The sequence below is a fragment of the Podarcis vaucheri genome (assembly GCF_965113315.1).
Source record: "Podarcis vaucheri genome assembly, chromosome: 14".
Classification (NCBI taxonomy): domain Eukaryota; kingdom Metazoa; phylum Chordata; class Lepidosauria; order Squamata; family Lacertidae; genus Podarcis; species Podarcis vaucheri.
Window position 1 is genome coordinate 3375940 of NC_138752.1, and position 20782 is coordinate 3396721.

At 45.5% G+C, this 20782-nt stretch overlaps 1 protein-coding gene and 1 long non-coding RNA gene across 6 annotated transcripts in view; one reads left to right on the plus strand and one right to left on the minus strand.

Annotated features, from left to right (window-relative positions):
* The window catches only part of APBA2 (amyloid beta precursor protein binding family A member 2), a 122326-nt gene that overhangs the window by 48381 nt on the left and 53163 nt on the right, over window positions 1-20782 (minus strand). For all 5 annotated transcript variants that reach the window (XM_082198046.1, XM_082198042.1, XM_082198044.1 and 2 more), the window contains exon 2: window positions 6252-7258. In XM_082198046.1, the coding sequence (XP_082054172.1) occupies window positions 6252-7220 (969 nt within the window). In that variant the 5' untranslated portion in view covers window positions 7221-7258. The remainder of the gene's footprint in view (window positions 1-6251; window positions 7259-20782) is intronic.
* LOC309518230 overlaps window positions 1-20782 on the plus strand; it is an 88185-nt gene that overhangs the window by 14238 nt on the left and 53165 nt on the right. The window lies entirely within an intron of this gene.

Sequence of the window (20782 nt, forward strand, 5' to 3'; positions counted from 1 at the left end):
CACAAGAAATGCAGCCGTAGCCCAGACAGGCCCCCATACAAAATGGGTTAGAACAGCACCCGATTTAGACAGCATGTCTCAGACATGGTCAGTAAAGGAGCTTGTTTCTCCCTACAGTAATGATTCAGCACTTAGGGGTTTATCATGGTGGTGAGCAGCCTGTAGCCTTCAGACGCTAATGAACTGTGGCTCCCATCATCCCTGAGCACTGGCCATGCTGGTTGGGGCTAATGGGAGTTGTAGTTCAGGCACCAGGTTGGAGAGGGCTGTGGCTCTGCCCTTGGGGCTCTGAGCATATAGAAACAATTGAACACATTTCTTTCCATTGCCAGTACTATACAATCATACGTGACAGGTTTATTGTGCCAATAACACACAAATTTCCAGGACACACAGGGCAATTCTATATCTCTTTACCGCTCCAAAATAAAAACCCGATATAATATATACAATCTCCAGATATTGTGCTGCTATGATTGACATACTTCGGAGGACGACATGTGCCATACAACAGGTTTAAAACTGAAGGTTTACATCTACAAATTTTATATTCTGCTTGATTTATGTGCCTTACACACCAACTCGAGTTCCAGCTCCCATACCAGGGACTCATCATGGACACACAGTATTGTCTGAACTGACAGGCAGTGACTTTCTAGGGAACACTTCTTCCATCTGGTGCCCTCCAGATGTTTTGAATGGCAACTCCTATTATCCCTGACCATTGAGTGTTCTGGCTGAAGCTGACAGGAGCTGCAATCCAAAACATCTGGAGGACAGCTGGTTGGGAAAGGCTGCTCTAAGGTTTTCCAATCGCAAAGGAGATGCTAAGGATGGAACCTGGAACCAACTGCATGCAATACCATTTCTCTGTCACTGAACAACACTCTTCCTCCAATACAAGATGGTCGCTGTTCAACATATGCAGAGCCTAAGATGCAATGCAATTGTTACAAACCAAGGCTGCTTAACACACAGAATTTCAGAGCCAACACTCCCTTACCCCAACCTACTTTTAAGAATAGATCTAATTATCTCCCCTGCTTTTGCATGTGGAAATGTCACCACTGATGTTGGAACACTGCTACCAGCTGATGCTGTCACATTGTAAAAGTCCCATATGCAAGCTAGCCATAAACAGCTCTATTTGAAAACCAGGATATATGTCTCACTTCCCGGGGCATTTTGTGTGTGTGTTCCCTCGTTCGTTCCAATCAAAAATTAATGTTCCAGATGAGAACTTGTCTCAAAGATAGCGATAGATCCAAGTGTTCTGCTTGTATTCAAAGCCTACGCAGTGCACTAATTTCTGCTCCCCAACTCATGGAGTGCAAAGATCTGAAGCTGGGGAGGGAGCTGCTCCACTCCAGGTGGAGGCTCTCCACCTCATTTAGAACCCCAATTGTGTGGGTTTCTAAATGTGTGAGGACCCTTCACAAGTAGAGGGGGTTCCCCACTTGAGGCATTTGACCTCTGCAAGTTGGAGGGTGGTGGGGAGAGACACAGAGGGTGCTGGTGTTGGGCCTGCCCCCATTCTTCACAAAAGGAGGGTGATGTGGGGCTGTGCAGCATGTTCATCCCCTTCCTTCCTTCCTTCCTTCCTTCCTTCCTTCCATCCATCCATAATGTTCTTAAGAGGTAGGGATCATGAGGAAAGGAATGGAAAAGAAAACCACCAATATCATCATGCCATTATACAAGTAGATGATGCAACTGTATCTGGGATAATGTGTGCAGATCTGGTCACCACACCTCAGAAAGGATATTGTAGAGTTGGAAAAGACCCAGAAAAGGGCCACTAAAATGATCAAAGCAAGGGATGAAGAAACTCCCCTGTGAGCAATTTGGAGCATTCAGTTTAGAAAAAAGGAGAGTAAGAGGCAACATGACAGAAGTTTATAAAAAGTGTGTATGATATGGATAGTGAAAAGTTTTTCTCCCTCTCTTAACACATGGACATCCAATGAAGCTGGAGGATTCGGGACAGACAAAAAGTAAGTACTTCTTCAGACAGTGCCTGGTCAAGAGAGGGAATCTGCTCCCAAAGGAGGCAGGGATGGCCACAAACTTGGACTACTTCCATAGAGGATTAGACTAATTCCTGGTGAAGACTACTGTTGGCCACTATGACAATGTCAGAGGGGACGGCCTCTGAATGGCAGCTGCTGGAAAGCACAGGGCAGGAGAATGAATGAATGCTCTTGCGCTCAGATGCTGCTTGCATGCCTCCCTTGGGCATCTGGTCGGCCGCTGTGAGAACACAGTGCTGGACAAGTTGGGCCACTGGCCCGATCCAGCAGACTCTTCTTGTGTCCTTAAGCAGATGTTCTTACTGTCAGGAAGAACTTCCTGACAGTAAGAGCTGTTTGACAGTGGAATTTGCTGCCAAGGAGTGTGGTGGAGTCTCCTACTTTGGAGGTCTTTAAGCAGAGGCTTGACAACCATATGTCAGGAGTGCTCTGATGGTGTTTCCTGCTTGGCAGGGGGTTGGACTCGATGGCCCTTGTGGTCTCTTCCAACTCTAGGATTCTATGATTCTATGAGTTCTGCCACTTGACAACAGACACCAATTCACAGTATAATTTTTTAAGGCATTTATTTTAAGGCATTGTCAAAGCCTTTTCAATAGGTAAATTAAGGAAGTAGAAGGATATGAGAACTGAGTTTGGTAAATGGGGACCATACAGCTGTGCTGTGCTGTCTTAGATCAGCCTTGTGCTCTCCTGGGAGGAGCCGCCAAAATGTCTGGAGGGCACTAGGGTGGTGAAGACTGTCCTAGATTGTTTTCTTCCTCCTACTTAAAGGTTAATGCATTTATAGAAAAATTAACACATCGATATAACTAAAATGCTTGCTGTCAAAGTAGGAGACAGGAACAGATTCTGCAGCCCACATAGCTGCCCAGCAATGCATCAGATGGCAGATGCACATCAAGCTGTTTCAGCTAATGAGCTAGTCTAGTTTATAAAGCTTAAGAAGAAGCAGTGTTCCCCTGCTCAGGGTCATCTCCTAGGTCTTGCTAATAGATAGACTGCCATGCTCAGAAGACATAACAGGTTGGATGGTTTAGTTGAAATTCCTGTATTGGAGAGGAGTTGGACTAGATGGCCCTCAGGGTCCCTTCCAACTCTATGATTCTAGGATTCTGTGATTAAATTAAAATAATAATTTATCACTCATACTAGAACATGAGTGACCTTCTAGATCAGCTTTCTCCGACCTGGTGCACTCCAGGTGATTTTGACAACACTCCCATCAGTCCTGGCCATGCTGGCTGGAGCTGACAGAAGATGTAGTCCAAAACATCTGGAAGGCACCAGATTAGGGAAAGCCCCTTCTAGAGTTTGGATTTGATATCCCGCCTTTCACTCCCTTTAAGGAGTCTCAAAGCGGCTCACATTCTCCTTTCCCTTCCACCCCCACAACACTCTGTGAGGTGAGTGGGGCTGAGAGACAGTAGTCAGAGAAGTGTGACTGGCCCAAGGTCACCCAGCAGCTGCATGTGGAGGAGCAGAGATGCGAACCTGGTTCCCCAGATTACGAGACTACCGCTCTTAACCACTACACCACACTGGCTCTTTTAGCACTTTCTCCTTTTAGCACTTTCTCAGGTCTAGAACTTTTTAAAAGCATTCTCAATAAACTGAGCAACACTCTTTTAAAAAAATCTAATAACTGTTTTTAACACAAGAACTGTAAATCAGGGCTGGTAGAGCTCTAGGTGATCAGCAAAGGGTTTCTGTCTCCCAATTGTCTAACAATAGGAACGGTAGAACTCTAACACTAGAAGTCATGAAAATTCAATGAAGCTGAATGTTGGAAGATTAAAGCTTTTTAGAACCATACCCAACTCCCTCAACCTTTCCCCATAAGGCTTGCTTTCCATACCCCAGTCACAACCAATCCCTTCATTTCTCTTTGTGTTCTAGGAGACCAGTAGGGAGGGGAGCTGGTCACAGCAGGAAGGGAAGACTCTCTGGATTCTTCAGCAGCCTGTCTCAACTTTGCCTCTTGCCACCCTCCCCTCCAGCCTCCGCTAAGCCTCAGAGTCTGAACTGCTCTCTGCCACAGCCTCTTCCTGCTCACTAAACCCTGTTGCCTCTTCTGCTTCTGACACCTCCTCCTCCTCCTCCGCCTGCTCCTTCTTCTCCTTCTGACCACTCATGGTCATCCCACCACCACTCCCCTGGCTCTGAGCCTCCTTCCTTGGGGAGTTCCCTTGGGGTCTCCCCAGCTGGTGGCCTCCCACCACTCCTCTGCATCCAGCCAGTCCGTGACATATTATTATTATCATTATATTATATATTTATTTATACTCCACCTTTCCCCCTGAAAAGGACTCAAAGCAGCTTACAGATAAAGCAGGTGCCTGAGGGAAACCTGCAAAGAGAAGCGCCCGCTCCCCTCCCGCCGTTTCCAGAAACCGGCATTCAGACGCATTGCTGTCTCCAACTTGGGCAGCAAATCAGTGGAGTTTGACAGCTTGAGTCCACTGATTTTAAAGGGTCTACTCTGAGTATGACTGAGTGGGCTATCATCTCTAACCCTTATGTAGCAAGAGACATTTCTAAAAGTGTGGCCTGGAAATTATGGCTTTTGAATGACTGGTGCTTTGTGGAGAGAAACCATTTAAAAATATTATAGTGGCAAATGCAGCAGAAAGCAAATATCATGCTCCGCGTGGACCCTGCTGCTACCATTTGTTGAGTCTTCAAAACAGGAAATTGAGAAAGCACTACTATCCCCACCCCTTGATGACCCATCGCCCCCTGGGAATCAAAGGCTGAGAGAGGAGCTTGTGCCAGGCAGGGTCACAGCAGACCCTGATCCCAAAAAGGACACTGGCAGATACAGAGCCTGACTCCCGAGGCAGACACAAAGAATAAGGCTGCAACCAAGAGGAGAGTTTAGGCTCCCGAAAGACCGTTTTATTTTATTTTGTTTTATTTGTAAATTTTGTTAGCTGCTTTTCACTACTACGAGTTTCCAAACAGGGTGCAATGTCAATACAACGCAACAGAAGAGCACAACATGAACAGAATCAGCACACCCAGTGTTTATTTTCTAGAAAAAAAGGTGCCGGTACCAACCATGAAGTTGTTACAGTACGTGCCACAATTTTTAACAACAACAAAAAGAGGTGCCGGTACTGAAAAAAAGCAGAGAGCACGCCCGTTTAACTGTGTGGTGGCCAAACTCCAACTATATTCCTGGGTGAATAAAGAAGCCTTCAGTTGCCAGCAAATGCTCAAAGACCTGGTGTCAGTCAAAACTGAGAGGGTTTTGAGAGGGGAGGGAATTCTATAATCAGGGTGCCTATTCAGTAAATGCCATCTCTTGGCTTGCCAAATGTCAATGCCATGTCAGACTAGGACCTTGGAGACAGGGGTTCAAATCCCCACTTGGCCATGAAGCCCATTGGGTGGCCTTTGGCCAGTTGCAGCCTCTCAGCCTAGCCTATTTCACAGTGGGGATTAAACAAGGAGGGGGAGAACCACATATGCCACCTTGAGCTCCGTGGAGAAAACAGTAGGTTAAACATGCAATCAATCAATAAAGCCAAAAATCCTGACAACGGCAGCACTGTCAAGAGGATATTTTAAACATGGCATTCATTCATTCATTGATTTATAAAGGTATTTATACCCTGCCCTCATAAAATATCAGGGTTGTGTACATCAATTGCATGCAATAGAAAACAAACATTAAAATGACAGATCACAAAAAATGTAAAATGTAGGCCTGCAATTTTGATGGATGGATGGATTGCTGTCTAAACCCCCTTTGTGACCAGGTCAAATGAGATGCCTTTGGAACAAATAATGTAAATAAATGTCTGTATCAGGCAGAGTGCCTATAGCCCTTTGATTTCAGGCCTAATTAACCTTGGCTGCTGGACATGCAGATAGGGCTGAGGGGAGGCTGGAGATTGGTGGGGGAGATGCTAATGGCTCCCCTGAGGCCAACCCCATGAGGTTCCTAGGAGTAGAAGGGTCATTTGAAAAGCTTTTCTTCTGGGTCAGTCTGTGCAATTTCCCAGACCTATCACCTTACCATCTCTCTCAGCTTTCCAGCACTGCCTTTCCCACCTATGCTGGAGAATGAAGAGAGCAAAGCACATATCCTATGTGTATTTGTATGTATATGTATGAAACAATCCAACCGTTTGACTTCACCCCCAAAGCCACACTCTTCCATTGCCTTGGAGACAGACAGATGCCAACAGCAAAAGAAGAGAGTCAACAACTCACCTGTTCTTGTGGCCACGTCTGTCTTTCCTCGGGGGTTCTTGACTTGGTTTTGAAGCCTCTGGGTACATCTCCCACTTGCTTTGAAGCAGTGGGGATGTTCAATGATTTTGGCCTTCCCATATGCCTGTTGGAGCTGTGGCCAGAGTCTCCCTTTGGACAAGTCTCTGCATAGTCATTTGGCACGTTTTCAGTCCCTCCATGCTCCGGGCTCATCTCCGAGGCGCTGTTGATGCTGCTCATGCTCATGCTCATCTTAATCTCTGCAACGATCTGGTCGATGTCTTCCTCCTGTTCTTCTAGCTCAGCCTCTTCTTTCCCAGAGTGGTAAGGAGACATCCCGTGGGGATTCCCATTTGCTTCAGGCGAGTAGTAACCCTGGTAGCGCTCTTCGCTTGGATGGCAATACTGGAGGTTCTCTTCTTGGTCTTGGATCTCCAGGCAGGCCACCTCCCCTTCCAAAACCTGGACGCAGCCCTCGTGGTGGCCCGGGGCTTCTGTGGCTTCGCATTCATCCCGGTGCTGCATTTTCATGTCGGACCACTCCGCTTCCTCCACAGCTTCCTGGCACTCATCCGTCTCCACTGGATGTTCTTCATGGGGGACATACTCTTCCCCGCTGCAGTCCATCCCTTCCAGGTAACCGTCATCCTCTGGGCAGTATCGGATGTAGTAAGTAATCCCTTCTTCTTCCTCCGGGAGCCCCTCATCGTAATCTTCCTCTTCGGAAGTGTTGTTGACATAATCAGAACTGGAGTCGCCATCTCCGCTGTGGTCGAGACACTCCTGCTCGGCCAGCGTAGGGGTGCCTTCCCTGGCAGTCACAACCTCCGTCTCCTTCTCCACATAGTCCTCCACAGGCAAGTTATCACCCTCATTTTCAGCCTCCCTACCCTGAGGCAAAGGAGGGGAAGCTCTCGCCCGGTGATCCAGCATGCTGGCTGTGGTGGTTTGACATTTCCTGCTCGCCATGGCTGACAACTCACATGACAATCATGTCTGAGGAACACCTGCAGGCAAGAGTCCAAAGAAGAAATTAGACACCAACAACAGTCATTGTTTAATCAAAAGGTTAGCAGCAAGAAATCAAAGAAATAATACTACTGGGGTGTACAGAAACAGACATATATTTTTTTTAAAATGCCAGGTAGGGTGGAGTGGAGCACAAGACTCATAAATTATCCCATCAAATGCTAGAAATCTTAGTGCAACAACTTTGCTGGATGTCAAGCCATGTTGAAATGCCATTAAATAATCCACATTGTAACGAAAAGGGGGAAAGGTAGATTTAGATGGTATAATCCAGGGACTTTTCTATTCTAGGGGCCTCTGGGTCCCTGGGACACCTCAGCACAAGAAGCAAAAATGAAAATCAAGCTTCTGTGAAAAGCAGCTTGCCCCCCCCCATGAATCTTCCCCTGCAAATCTGTAGTTGTCAAAGGGTGTGGGGTGCATTTTAGGATGTACTGCAGTCTCCTCCAACTGAGTGCCCCCCCAAGCAATTCAACTGTTCAGCTCCCATTGTTTCTGACCATTGGACGTGCTGGCTGGGACTGGTGGAGGGAAGTAGGTTAGAGAAGGGATGTGTAACAGATTCAGAAAGTCAAAACAAAATAAAAAAAATTCCTTCCAGTAGCACCTTAGAGACCAACTCAGTTTGTTATTGGTATGAGCTTTCGTGTAAAGCTCATACCAATAACAAACTGAGTTGGTCTCTAAGGTGCTACTGGAAGGATTTTTTTTATTTTATTTTTTTTGACTACGGCAGACCAACACGGCTATCTACCTGTAACTAGATTCAGAAAGTGTAATTAATCATTTCACAACACACCTGCCTAAACATGCATGAGATTTTACTTCATGTGGATGAATCCTGTACTGTGCTTAATGAAACAATCTCTATGCCACCTGTCCAAAGAGATGCAAATTCATTAATTCTAAAGCCCATCAGTTGCTTGTGGCTAAGAACAACTTCCCAATCTAGGCAGTCACTGACACATTTAATCTATTTTTACCTGTTCACACTTCCTAATATTGCCCTATTATAAATTATTTGTTTCCTCAAGACAATGGAATTGATGGAATATGCTGTCCTCAATTTCAAACATCCTTCCATGCCACTATACACAGACACACACTCATGTTTCAGTGTGTGGTGATATCATTCCTTTAAGAGTGGCTTATGGGACTGGGTTAGAACCTCAGAAATAAGGAGCCAACGTACAGCTGTCTCCTGTTTGTGGGATGTAATCCACTGGTGCAGTCAAATGCAACATTCCTTATTTCCCTAGCGTGGGCACAGGCAGGGGGACATCTGGTCAGGGTAACTTCCTGTTCCTCTGGTCTGGAGCATCCTCCCCCTGCATGTGACCTGGGAGATGGGCATGGCTCTGGCTGACTCCACAAAAGAGCTGAGTCTCGCAGCCATTTTCTCAGTCTGGTTTTGTCTTTCTGTTGTCTTGCTTCTCTCTTTTGCTGCCATGCTGCTCTCCTGCAGCCATTTTGTTGTCTTAATGTAATTTTGCTGTCTGCTGGCTCTCAGCCAGCAGCACATGAGTTCGGTCTCCATATGAGACAAACTCACAATTTATTTATGTAACTACCAAGTAAAGCCTGCCTTTCAGGGATCATATCGTGAACTGAAATGTGAGTAAACTTTTTGTTACTTTACTCAGAAAGACTCTTGTGTCTCTATTCTTTTAAGAGGGATCAAAAGGGGACACCAGGAATAAACTTAGAGATTCAAACAAATCCCCAAACTAGCGTCCAGCTATATTGAGGGGAATCTGCTCTGCTATGTCACTTACTAGCGTGAGTGAAGGAAGGATAATACTTCTTCAATATATCCTTTCCTACTATCCTTAACATTCCCACACTGTTAAGACTTCAAGGCCGGTGTCAAAAGGTAATTGAGTGGAAGAGGTGAACGCCGGTGGTCTAAGTGTTGAATGGTTACTTTAAATGTAAAGGTTCATCATTGTTCCACCCGATGTGTATGTCTTTAAGGGGCCAGAGCAAAATAACGAGATCCAGCTTTACAGCTGTGAAACATAGCAGGTGCTGCTGAGTTGTACTGATTAAACTGTGTCAGCAATTGGGTGTAGTATATAAGGAGCAGCACCTAGCTCTCCCGTTACCCTGGGGGATGGGTTGGTGGTTGGGTCTGGTTTGTTGTTGATGTATTTAGTGTAAATGGAGTTTTTGTTTTTCTTATTAAAACCTTCTTTAAGTTATTTTTGAGTCCCTTTTTAATGCATGGTCTCCCCAGCAAGCTCTCTGCAGCGCTACCATCCTGCAAATAGCCAACACTAAGTCCCCATAAAAGCTGGATTGGCGGGAGCTCTCGGCAGCCAGCCAAGCTTAGTGTCTAGTGTCTATTTGGGCTTTTGATAGCATCTTGTTCTGTTGCTCAGCCTGCTGAGACTTAAGTGTAAATGTTTGTTAATTGGCTGGATAAGTTAATGTTTGTTGCTTTCTTACCTTCTGAGCTATTTTAATCTGTGTAATTATTTCTTAGAGTTTTGTTTTAGTAAAGTTTATGTATGGTTTTATGAAATTTGGTCTGGTCTGAGTTCCTGAACCGTTTAATTCTGACCACGCTTTTCGGAACAAGAGTCATCCACCACGTGGACCAGCACCCTGTTCTCATAAGGGTGAGCCCACGCCTGTGGGAAAAGCTCTCCCCACTTGTGATTCCAAGCAACAGGTAGTCAGAGCCTCCAGCACAATGGGTAGACTATGGCCATCAATAGCCTTATCCTCCATGACTTGATCTAATCTTATTTTTAAAAGCTATCCAACCACACAAGCACTGAAATCACAAATCAACTGCTAACCACTGCAAAACTTACAACCAAGACAGAAAAATGTACCACGGTCACTGTTTTCTTTCCATCTGTGGTAGAGAACATAGAGAACATACTCCCCCCCCCACCTCTGTGCCCCCCACAGACAAAAGGACTACAGAAAAATGATTGAGGCTATTATTGAGATCAGGTCATGCTGCATCAAGTCTCTTGAGAACAGAATCTAGACTGCGGGGGCAGAGGTGCACCACACATGGAAGGGATTGTTGGACAAATTGCTGGTTCATTACAAAGGAAACTGTGAAGGCCATAAAGAGGCTGAGAGCCAACCAGGGCCAGAGGGAGGAATCAGGATCATTGGAAGCTTGGGAAAAGAAACATTAAATGGAAGTTGCAAAAAATGTCACTGCTCTGAAAACAACCATTTGCCCATCGTAATAATGATGAGATTGTTAGTGAGTGTTCATATTAAATCAAGCAGTTAAAAGTGCCATTTCAGGCAATATTGATTTGTCACTATAAATGTGATTAAAAAGGGAATAATTGTCTGCACCTCTCAACAGAGAATACTAATTAGACTGCTAGTTACTGTTCCATATAACATGTCTTTCAAAGTGACCTGCCCCTTGACTCTCCTTCAGGCTTGTAGTCAATCCTCCCTTATTTCATACAGTGGTACCTCGGGTTAAGTACTTAATTCGTCTGGAGGTCCATTCTTAACCTGAAACTGTTCTTAACCTGAAGCACCACTTTAGCTAATGGGGCCTCCTGCCGCCGCCACGCCGCCAGAGCACGATTTCTGTTCTTATCCTGAAGCAAAGTTTTTAACCTGAGGTACTATTTCTGGGTTAGCGGAGTCTGTAACCTGAAGCGTATGTAACCCGAGGTACCACCGTACAGGCTGGCTCTAAAAGTCAGCCACTGGAAGGGCCTCATCAGAGACTGCCCTGCCTACAGGACACAGGTTGAGGCGCAGGGCTGCTTCCTACATATACACACAGGACAGGTCAGAAACGGGCAACTTTCCCAGTGTGGTCAAGGGCCACTAGTGGCGCCATCTGGGGGCAGGCCCCCCCCCAATATTTTTGATAAGGGAGCCTCCCCGCCCCCCCTCAATTCCACGGCAATCCTCAAAAGCAAGCGCCAAGGTAAGGAAGCTTCACCCTGCTGGGTCCTTTTGAAGATGACCAGGGAGACGGAAGGGCAAAGTGTCTGCACCCAGAGCCTCCCTTTGCCAATTGCCAGAGCATCTCCCCAGAGGGCACACTGGCAATCTCTTTGCCCTGCCATGTCCCTTTCACAAAGATAAGGCAGCTGGCAGGGGCGGGGGATGGTGATCCGAGTTGGTCTGGCTGAGTTGGGGGGACGTAGCAGATATAACGTCATGCACATGTGACCCCCCCCCCCATGTTGGGTGCAACTGGGCACTTCGGAGTGCTGCATTCCCTTGGTGTGCAGGGCAGAAGACAACAGTGGGTGGGGGCAAAGCGCTCCTCCTCTCCACGCCAAGGGCTGCTGGGAAGACGGGCAGATGGCTCTTGAAATTAGGCTGAGGTCCACAAGCTGCCCACTCCTGTTATAAATGATCTAACCAAGCAACTTCCACACTCATCACACCGGACAGCTGCGACGCAACTGAACTACAGCCATGTTAAGAAGTTAAGCCAGGTCACTATGTGAGTGACTATTTGGCCCAAGGTTTAATCCACCCCTAGCCCAAGGTGCCAACCAGAAAGAGGGCTCTAGGATTCACACCAAGCACCATGTCAGACCCTCCAAGTGCCCCTATTATCCAGGGACAGTCCCAGATTTACAGAAGCCATCCCGGTTTCTGATTCTATCCCAGAATATCCCCCTTTTCCTTAGGATGTTCCTATTTTCATCAATGAAATGTTGGAGGGTGTGGTACCCAGCCCCTGAGCCACCTGAAGGCAGCCCTGCATAGGGAAGTTTTTTAATGATGAATGGTTCATTATATTTTTATAATGCCCAGAGTGGATGGGGCAATCCAGTCAGATCAGCAATGTATAAATAGTTAAATTATTATTATTAATGTGGAATAGGACATCCCTATTTTCATCAGAGAAATGTTGGAGGGTATGCTATGTATGATACCATGATACACTATATTCTTTATTAAATTTCTATTCCGCACTTCACCAAAGAATCACAGGGCAGTTTTCAATATAAAAACACAAAAACACATAACAAAAGCAATAATCTCCTGCACAGTTTAAATATTATTATTTAATTTAAATGGTCATGACTTCCCCAAAATAATTCTGGGTGCTGTAGTTTGCTAGGAGAACCCTAATCCCTCACCAAGCTACAATTCCCAGAGTGATTTAGCAGTCAATCCCTTTGGGAATTGTAGCTCTGTGAGGAGAATAGGGGCGTTTCCTAACAACTCTGAACACCCTTAACGAACTACAGTACCCAGAATTCTTTGGGGGAAGCCTTGACTGTTTAAAGTGGTATCATAGCGTTTTATATGTTCAGTGCGAATGTGGCCACAGGAAAACAGAAGACACATTCATTTTGATGGAAGAACAGGATCAGCAAGGTAGAAATCTTCCTGGCTATATAAAAAACGAGAAAAAATATTTCAAATATGGAAGGAAGCTTGCCCTGACGAATAGGGGGGGGACTAGTTATTCCTCCCCTGAAAGAAATGAGTCCACAGCAATTAAAAACAATGACTGCCAACTCATATTGATCAGTAATACCTAGCACTTTCAAGATACAGAAGGAAATCAATGTGTAATTTGCAGTGCAATTCCTTTTGTTCCAATTTAGGACACAGTGATGAGGAGCTCACTCAGGTTTCATTACCTCAGCAGAAAGGGCCCACTCATTAGCATCAGAAACTCATAAATGCTTAGTAGTTTTTCCTTCCCAACTCTTTAACAATGTAAAAAGCAATGAACTCTGAATAAACAGCTCAGTCTGCATGCACCTTTCCGTATTTGTTTTTAGGCTCAGCCTAGACAAGTCATCAGGTAGTAAATGGCTCCTGGACTTATCACAGGGGAAGTTTTTGTGTTTGGGAAGAAGAACTGACTGTTAAGCCCCTCTGTGAACTGTAGGTCTGTGCCGGGAATAGGTGCAGCTCCCAGGATGCTTTGGGGCAAGCCATGGCATGATAGCTCTTTAAATTTATGGTGTGAATACTGCATCTGTCATACAAACTGATGATGGGAATTGTAGTCTACAAAACTATTGAGGGCACTGCACTGCTGCCAGTCTGCCAGAGGTTTACAGTATTATGCAGACTGAGTGGGCAAGACCAATAGTGGGTCCAGGTAGTTTCTGCACATGCTGTAGAGAAGAGCTTTCCAAACTGTTTGTAAGTGTGTCACACAAACACTCCACGTGCTCCTCCCGGGGCTGGAAAGGGGTGAGTTTAACCTCTGGTTTGCTAGGGAAACAGAATTACTGTGTCACAAAATGATGCATGTCTATGTCACCAACATGAAAAGTTTGGAAAGCTCTGCTATAGAGGGAGGTGAGGGGCAGATGGGGCTTGTCCACCTGGGAAGGGAGCCCATCTAGGAGAAGGAAAACTCTGGTCCCTTGTGGGATGTCTTGGGAGAAGAAAAGGCTAAGGAGTAAACCCTAAGAAGATCCAGAGTGGAATCCCTAAGACAGTTGGATGGTGCCTTGTACACTTCCTTCCGGCAACTCCTGCAGCCAAGCTGTTCTGCTTTCTTTTGGACCACATCAGCAAGGCCGGGGGGGGGGTCTTGTCATCTGGGCAGCCCAGGACCTCTGTACACACTGTCCATGTTTGACCCTGGGGAGGCCACTTTGGGGCTGCTACTGCAGCAGTTTGACTTCACCCCCAGAACACTCCATTGTTGCTTGAGACAGATGGATGCCAAGATGGTAGTCTCCTGGATTCCAGTGAGCATCATTAGGCTAAGCTGAATGGCAAAAGTAGCTAAGTGCTAAGCTTTCCTTGCCCAGATTGTTCTAGGGGCCCAAAAACAGTAGCTTCAGAAATGCCAGAATTCCTACAGACCAGGAACACAAGAGGATCCTCACTGGCCAGCACCCAGAAATGTGTGAGGGCGGAGAAGCAGTTTGTGATGTGAGATAGTTTGTCATAGTAAAAGCTTTTGAAAAATGATAAGAGAGATATATCTCCCTGTGGTCTGCTTAACAGGAAATTAATTTTGAGGTGGTTGGCGGTTGTTTGATCTCTGAGGAAACTCTGGGATAAGGATTTTCCCCCTCCCTGACTCCACAAAGAAGGTGCCCTTGTTAGCAGGATCAAATATTCCTTGGGGAAATTGGAGCAGATGAACATGAAAAGCATGCACATTAGTAAGAGGTGGATGGTCTTCCAGGCTTCTTTGCGTTATCACCATGATCTGCATAGAGGGCATTTGAGTCTGAAGCTTTCTATAATGACGTGCAACTAGACTGAAGAGCATTATGTAAAATGTCACAAAATATTACAGCAAGCTGTAGCTTCCTCCAGAGATGGCTGAAGAATACTTAAAAAGGTAAAGCGACCCTTGACCATTAGGTCCAGTCATGACTGACTCTGGGGTTGCGGCACTCATCTCGCTTTATTGGCTGAGGGAGCCGGTGTACAACTTCCGGGTCATGTGGCCAGCAGGACTAAGCCGCTTCTGGCGAACCAGAGCAGCGCACGGAAACACCATTTACCTTCCCGCCAGAGCAGTACCTATTTATCTACTTGCACTTTGACGTGCTTTCAAACTGCTAGGTTGGCAGGAGTAAGGACCGAGCAACGGGAGCTCACCCTGTCACAGGGATTCGAACCGCCGACCTTCTGATAGGCAAGTCCTAGGCTCTGTGGTTTAACCCACAGCGCCACCCATGTCCCTTCTGAAGAATACTTACCTGTTCCCTTTTACATTGCAGTATCTTCTATCTGCAAATGCAAAGTTATTTGCTTTGGCAATGGGGGAGGGGGAGAAAGAAACGTCCTTTCCTGTCTGTCCCTAGTGCAGACTGCACATATAATAAGGATGGGGAAGCCCATAATCTCTGAGACAGTGCAGTGATTGTGGTCATGCTACAACCTCCTGCTAGCTAGCACATAAGCAGCATCCAATTGGATGGGGGACCACATGCTGAGATTCCTGCACTGGGGTCCCTTCCAACTCTATGATATTCTACAATCTTACGAGAGCTCAGTGGCATCGTAAAAATTCTGAAGGGGTTCTGGAGATTGAGAGAACAGGATGTGCAAGCTCTGCAAGAGAGCTGCTGGTGGTTCACCATCCTTGGGAGATGGGATGTCATGGCGCTGGGTTCCAGCACCCTACTCTACTCAGTTGGTATGTGCAGGATTCCTTGCAGATGAGCAGATACCTTGGGTCCTGCTCTGAAACATTTTGGTGGAGAGCAAAATTGGTTGATTCATCTCTACCCAAATTCTGGACTAGATCACAGAAGCCAGAAGATGAAGAGACTTTCCAAAGCACAAGAAGAGAGAAATTGTTTATTTTTATTTTTTTTAAATCTAATCATCATGCAAATACATCTATTTTATGTTATTAGATAGAATATAAACTTATAGCATGTAGCTTTCACCATCAAATTGCTCAGTCATCTACTTTTCCAGGACCTCAAAACATACCATATACATCTAACCTAATTGCCCTAATTACCTGCTTGTCATTCATTCTTAAAGCACTGAGTGCTTTGAAGTGCAACAAATATTTACCATGAAGGATATAACTGTCATCTTACAATTCCAATTATTATTTCTCACCTGCATTTTAAGAAGTGAATATTCAGCAAACGTTGTCAATGCGTAGCCTTATCCATCAAACAAAACTATTTCTTACAAGATAAAGTCCTTAGGATTGTCTTTGTTTCTTTCACAATGAAATATCCAACTATCACACTGGTTACACTTTCCAACTAGAGAACAACAAAATAAATTATCCCCAAAGCAATTTCATAATTATCCCCAAAGCATTTTCATATTCTTAATCACACTCATGTTTGCTTTATCGGTATCACCTCTTTAGATTCCTGACTTGCATTATCATAATTGAATATAACTTACACAGTACAATGAACAATTAACTTATTCCTGTGCAAAGGGAAAGGGGAGGTGTTTGTAAATGAGAACATCCACACCAGATTGCCTGATTTTGCTCAGGTATTTCACACAATACTAGAATTGGAAAGTTCAAAGGGATCCCAAGGGTCATCTAGTCCAACCCCTGCAATGCAGGAGGTTTTTCCTTTAAAGAGAGTAGAGTTGGGGAGTCACAGAAGAGGAGACCACACACCTAAGTGTAATAATAATAATAATAATAAATTTTTATTTATATCCCGCCCTCCCCAGTCGAAGCCGGGCTCAGGGCGGCTAACAACACTAAAAAAGTGCAACAATATAAAAACATCATAAGAATTAATTAAAATCAAAATTAATGGCAACCATAAACTAAAGTATTGTAAAGATTGCTGAAGGAGGGAGTCAGGCTGTGCCCTAACCAAAGGCCTGGTGGAACAGCTCTGTCTTGCAGGCCCTGCGGAAAGATGTCAAGTCCTGCAGGGCCCTTGTCTCTTGTGACAGAGCGTTCCACCAGGTTGGAGCCGCAGCCGAAAAAGCCCTGGCTCTAGTTGAGGCCAGCCTAACCTCTCTGTGGCCTGGGACCTTCAAGATGTTTTTATTAGAGGACCGTAAGTTCCTCTGTGGGGCATACCAGGAGAGGCGGTCCCGTAGATACGAGGGTCCTAGGCCGTGTAGAAAGAATTGGGAGAGGCACTGAATGGTGGGACTGGGAGAGGGAGTCTTGTTTGTCTTGTAGTATCATTGGCGGAGAGAGTTCCCAGCTGGCTAATAGAAATAATGGTTGGCTTACAGTCCTTGGTACAAATAGGGAACGAATAATCTGTCAATTTTTGTTCTCTGTTTCTATTTCTTCCAGATTTAAATTCAGTTACCGTATTTTTCGCCCTATAAGACGCACTTTTTCCCCTCCAAAAATGAAGGGGAAATGTGTGTGCGTCCTATGGGGCGAATGCAGGCTTTCGCTGAAGCCTGGAGAGCGAGAGCGGTAGGTGCGCACCGACCCCTCTCGCTCTTCAGGCTTCGCGGACCTCTCCGCAAGCACTGGGAATGCTCCCGCTGCTTGGGGAGAGTTGCCTGCATGTCGAAGCCTGCGCGCGCTGAGATCAGCGCGTCCAGGCTTCGCGGACCTCTCCGCAAGCAGCGGGAGCCAGCGCTGGGCTCCCACGGCTTGCAGAGAGCTGCCTGTTTGGGGGCTGGGGTCGGGGAAGCTCGGGCCGCCCCAGCCCCGCGCCTGGGGGGGAAATAATTTTTTTCCCTTTATTTCCCCCCAAAAAAACTAGGTGCGCCTTATGGGACGGTGCGTCCTATAGGGCGAAAAATACGGTATCCAAATTTTGAAGCACTTTGCAATTCTTTTAATAAAAAGATTCCTCCTGAAAATTAATCAGCATCTTAATGCAATTTAATTTTCTGTTTGAGAGAAAACATATAATGGGGAGAACCAAGACCCCCTCCCATGTTAATTCCCAACCCCCAGGCCTAAAAGTTCCCTCGTGCTCTTTCCTAATCACAATCCTTAAAACAAGGTGGCAACAAAAGCATTTCACCCTGTATTGATTTGCTGAGGCTGGTAAGTGTTTTGAAACAACAAAGGGCTTTCTTTTTTGGCTAACAACGAACCATGTCACTGTGTTTTGTGAAGAACCATTTCTTTATAAACATCCGTAGCCCTCAGCGGATTGTGTATGAGGTGTGTTGTTCCTCAGTGCATAATCTCTACACATAAAAAACGGGCTATAAAATATTTATCCCCATCTCCAGTATGCACCAATAGACTCCAAAAATTACAGCTTAGTTAGAAGATAAAATAAGCCTGTTGATGGTTTCAGCAGATATTCAGGCAAGCCCCCACCCCCCACCCCTTGCCTCCTACACACAGACACACACTGCTTGCAGAAAATGTCAGGGATGATGATGTTGCCTAGAGAATTTATCGTCTTCAAGTTAACCTCCGCGTAACAAAGGAGGATATTAAAGCTAAAGACAACCTACTCTTTCTACTCCATGACCACATTCACACCATACATTTAAAGCATTACGAGAGCACTTTAAATGGTCTTGGCTCCCCCACAAAGAAGGATGGGAGCTGCTGTTTGTTATGGGTGTTTCATGGTTCCCCGTGAAGAGGGACGGGCCATTAAGCCATTCTGAGAACTGTAGCTCTGGGAAGGGGAGTGCCCGTAACACACCGCAGCTCCCAGGATTATCGGGGGGGGGGGGAGCATAGCTGTTTAGAGAAGCACCATCACACTTTAAATGTATAGCGTGAAATGTGCTGAAATGGCACCCTTTGAATATAATAATGTGAGGGGAGAGCAGGGCTATCATTATGCCCCTTGCCAGCTCTCTACTAGGAAGCATGGAATCAAGCCTGATCAAAGCCTGATGGAACCCTGATCGTGCAGGATTTGACACAAGAGGGGAGCCTGCACTGCCCTCCCAGGTGTGCATCCCCAACATATAAACAGACAGGATGTGACACCACAGGTAGTCAGTGGGCAGAGCGCTGCTCCTTGACTCATCTCATGACTGATGGCCAAGGACCTGCAGCGGGTGCCAGTGTTCAGAGGAATTCAGTTCAGTTCACCTTTAAAGCCGAATCTCTCATTCCACACTTTCAGAAACAATGTGAGAACCAAAACACAGCCATCCATCTGAATTTTGCATTACAGTTCTCCAACAACAGAATGCAAATATTAGGGGAAATTGTGCACACAATTGTGCACACAAATCAATTCCTTAGTGAAAATAAAATACGGAAATGCATTAAGTTAAACTACTTGCAATAATGAATACCTTGGTCCAAATTGCAGGCAACAATGCATTTATTAAGAGAAATTGCACTAAAATGTTGAATAATTTTCATGAGGATTTAAAAAACACCACAGATTGCTGAAGAAATGTGGAGAACTGAATTTAAGACTGGAAAAATAAGAATCTGAGAAAACAAAAATTGCCAGATTATTCCATCATTACCATAAAAGCCAACTCCTAGGCACCAAGAGGCCTTGATTACGATTGATTGATTGATTGATTGATTGATTGATTATGCTTACCTCCCCCCCCCCATATTTTATTCAAGGTCACACCCCTGGTCTTGGGCACTCTTGGGCACTGTAAGAACATTGCACTAAATGGGTCTTTGGCCTGATCTAGCCAGACTTTTTATCTCCAGGGTGGGAGCTACCTCCACTTGGCTTCTCTTTCATTCTGTCTTTCACCCACAACCCACACAGAGCCACTGCTGCGCAAGACAATTTTCTAACATCCCTTGCTGATGGAACAAGGATTCCTCCTTGCTAGCACACTGCCCTTGATTTCAAAAGAAATGTGTCAACTTTACACCTGCAGAGAAGCTGGCCTATTCATTATCAAGAATAAAAACATTTTTTTCTCCTCCCAGTGACTCATTTAATTCTTACGTTTCCTAACAAGCTGAGCACTCCTAGCGATTGATATTAAATCACATGGTGAGACTGAGAGAACAAGCTGCTTTTGAACAAAATGTTTCTTTAAAAAAATAAAAATCAGAGACAGAAAAGTATAGGAGGGTCCAATAGAAATACCAAAAGGACTTTGATAAAAATAGGATTGATGGAATGCCATGGACATGCAACAGGATGCAGGAAGTGTCATAAGCCTTTTCAGGGAAAACAAACAGCAGCATATCCACAAGGGGACATGAAGAAGAAGAAGAGTTTGGATTTGATATCCTGCCTTTCACTCCCTTTAAGGAGTCTCAAAGCGGCTAACATTCTCCTTTTCCTTCCTCCCCCACAACAAACACTCTGTGAGGTGAGTGGGGCTGAGAGACTTCAAAGAAGTGTGACTGGCCCAAGGTCACCCAGCAGCTGCATGTGGAGGAGCAGGGAAGCGAACCGAGTTCACCAGATTACGAGTCCACCACTCTTAACCACTGAACCCCCCTGATCTCAGCTTCATATATAGTAAGCCTGCAACTGACACAGGGATTACGTTCCAGGGATTGTACCTAAAGCTAAAAGTGAGTATAGTCAAAACACATTGGGTTCAACTGCCAGTAGGATTGCCAAGGTCTTGTTTCCCAGATGCCTGACCCTTTCCCACCTATTTTTTATTTATTCATGAGCTGCAACTCTCATCATCCCATCTGTGCTTTAGCCTTTTTTGTCCCTGCCTCTTAAGAACATAAGAAGAGCCCTGAGACTGGATTAGACCAAATTCCCAGCTAGTCTAGTATCCTGTTCCCTGTTCACTGTGTGAGTATCTGAATTGGGGGATGGATGGCAGCTAACAGATTGACGTTGAATCCTGACAAGACAGAAGTACAGCCATACCTTGGAAGTCGAACAGAATCTGTTCCAGAAGTCCATTCTACTTCCAAAACATTTGAAAACCAAATTGCGGCTCCTGCAGCCAATCACAAGCCGTGTAAGCCCTGTTGGACATTTGGTTCCAAAAGAGCATTCGCAATCACTGGAACAATCACTTCCAGGTTTGCAGCATTTGGGAGTCAAAACGTCCAAGTTCTGGGGTGTTCGACAACCAAGGTACAACTGTACTGTTTTTGGGGGACAGGGGCAGGCAGGTGTGGAGGACTCCCTGGTCCTGAATGTGGTAACTGTCCTCCTGAAGGACCAGGTGCACAGCCTGGGAGTCATTTTGGACTCACAGCTGTCCATGGA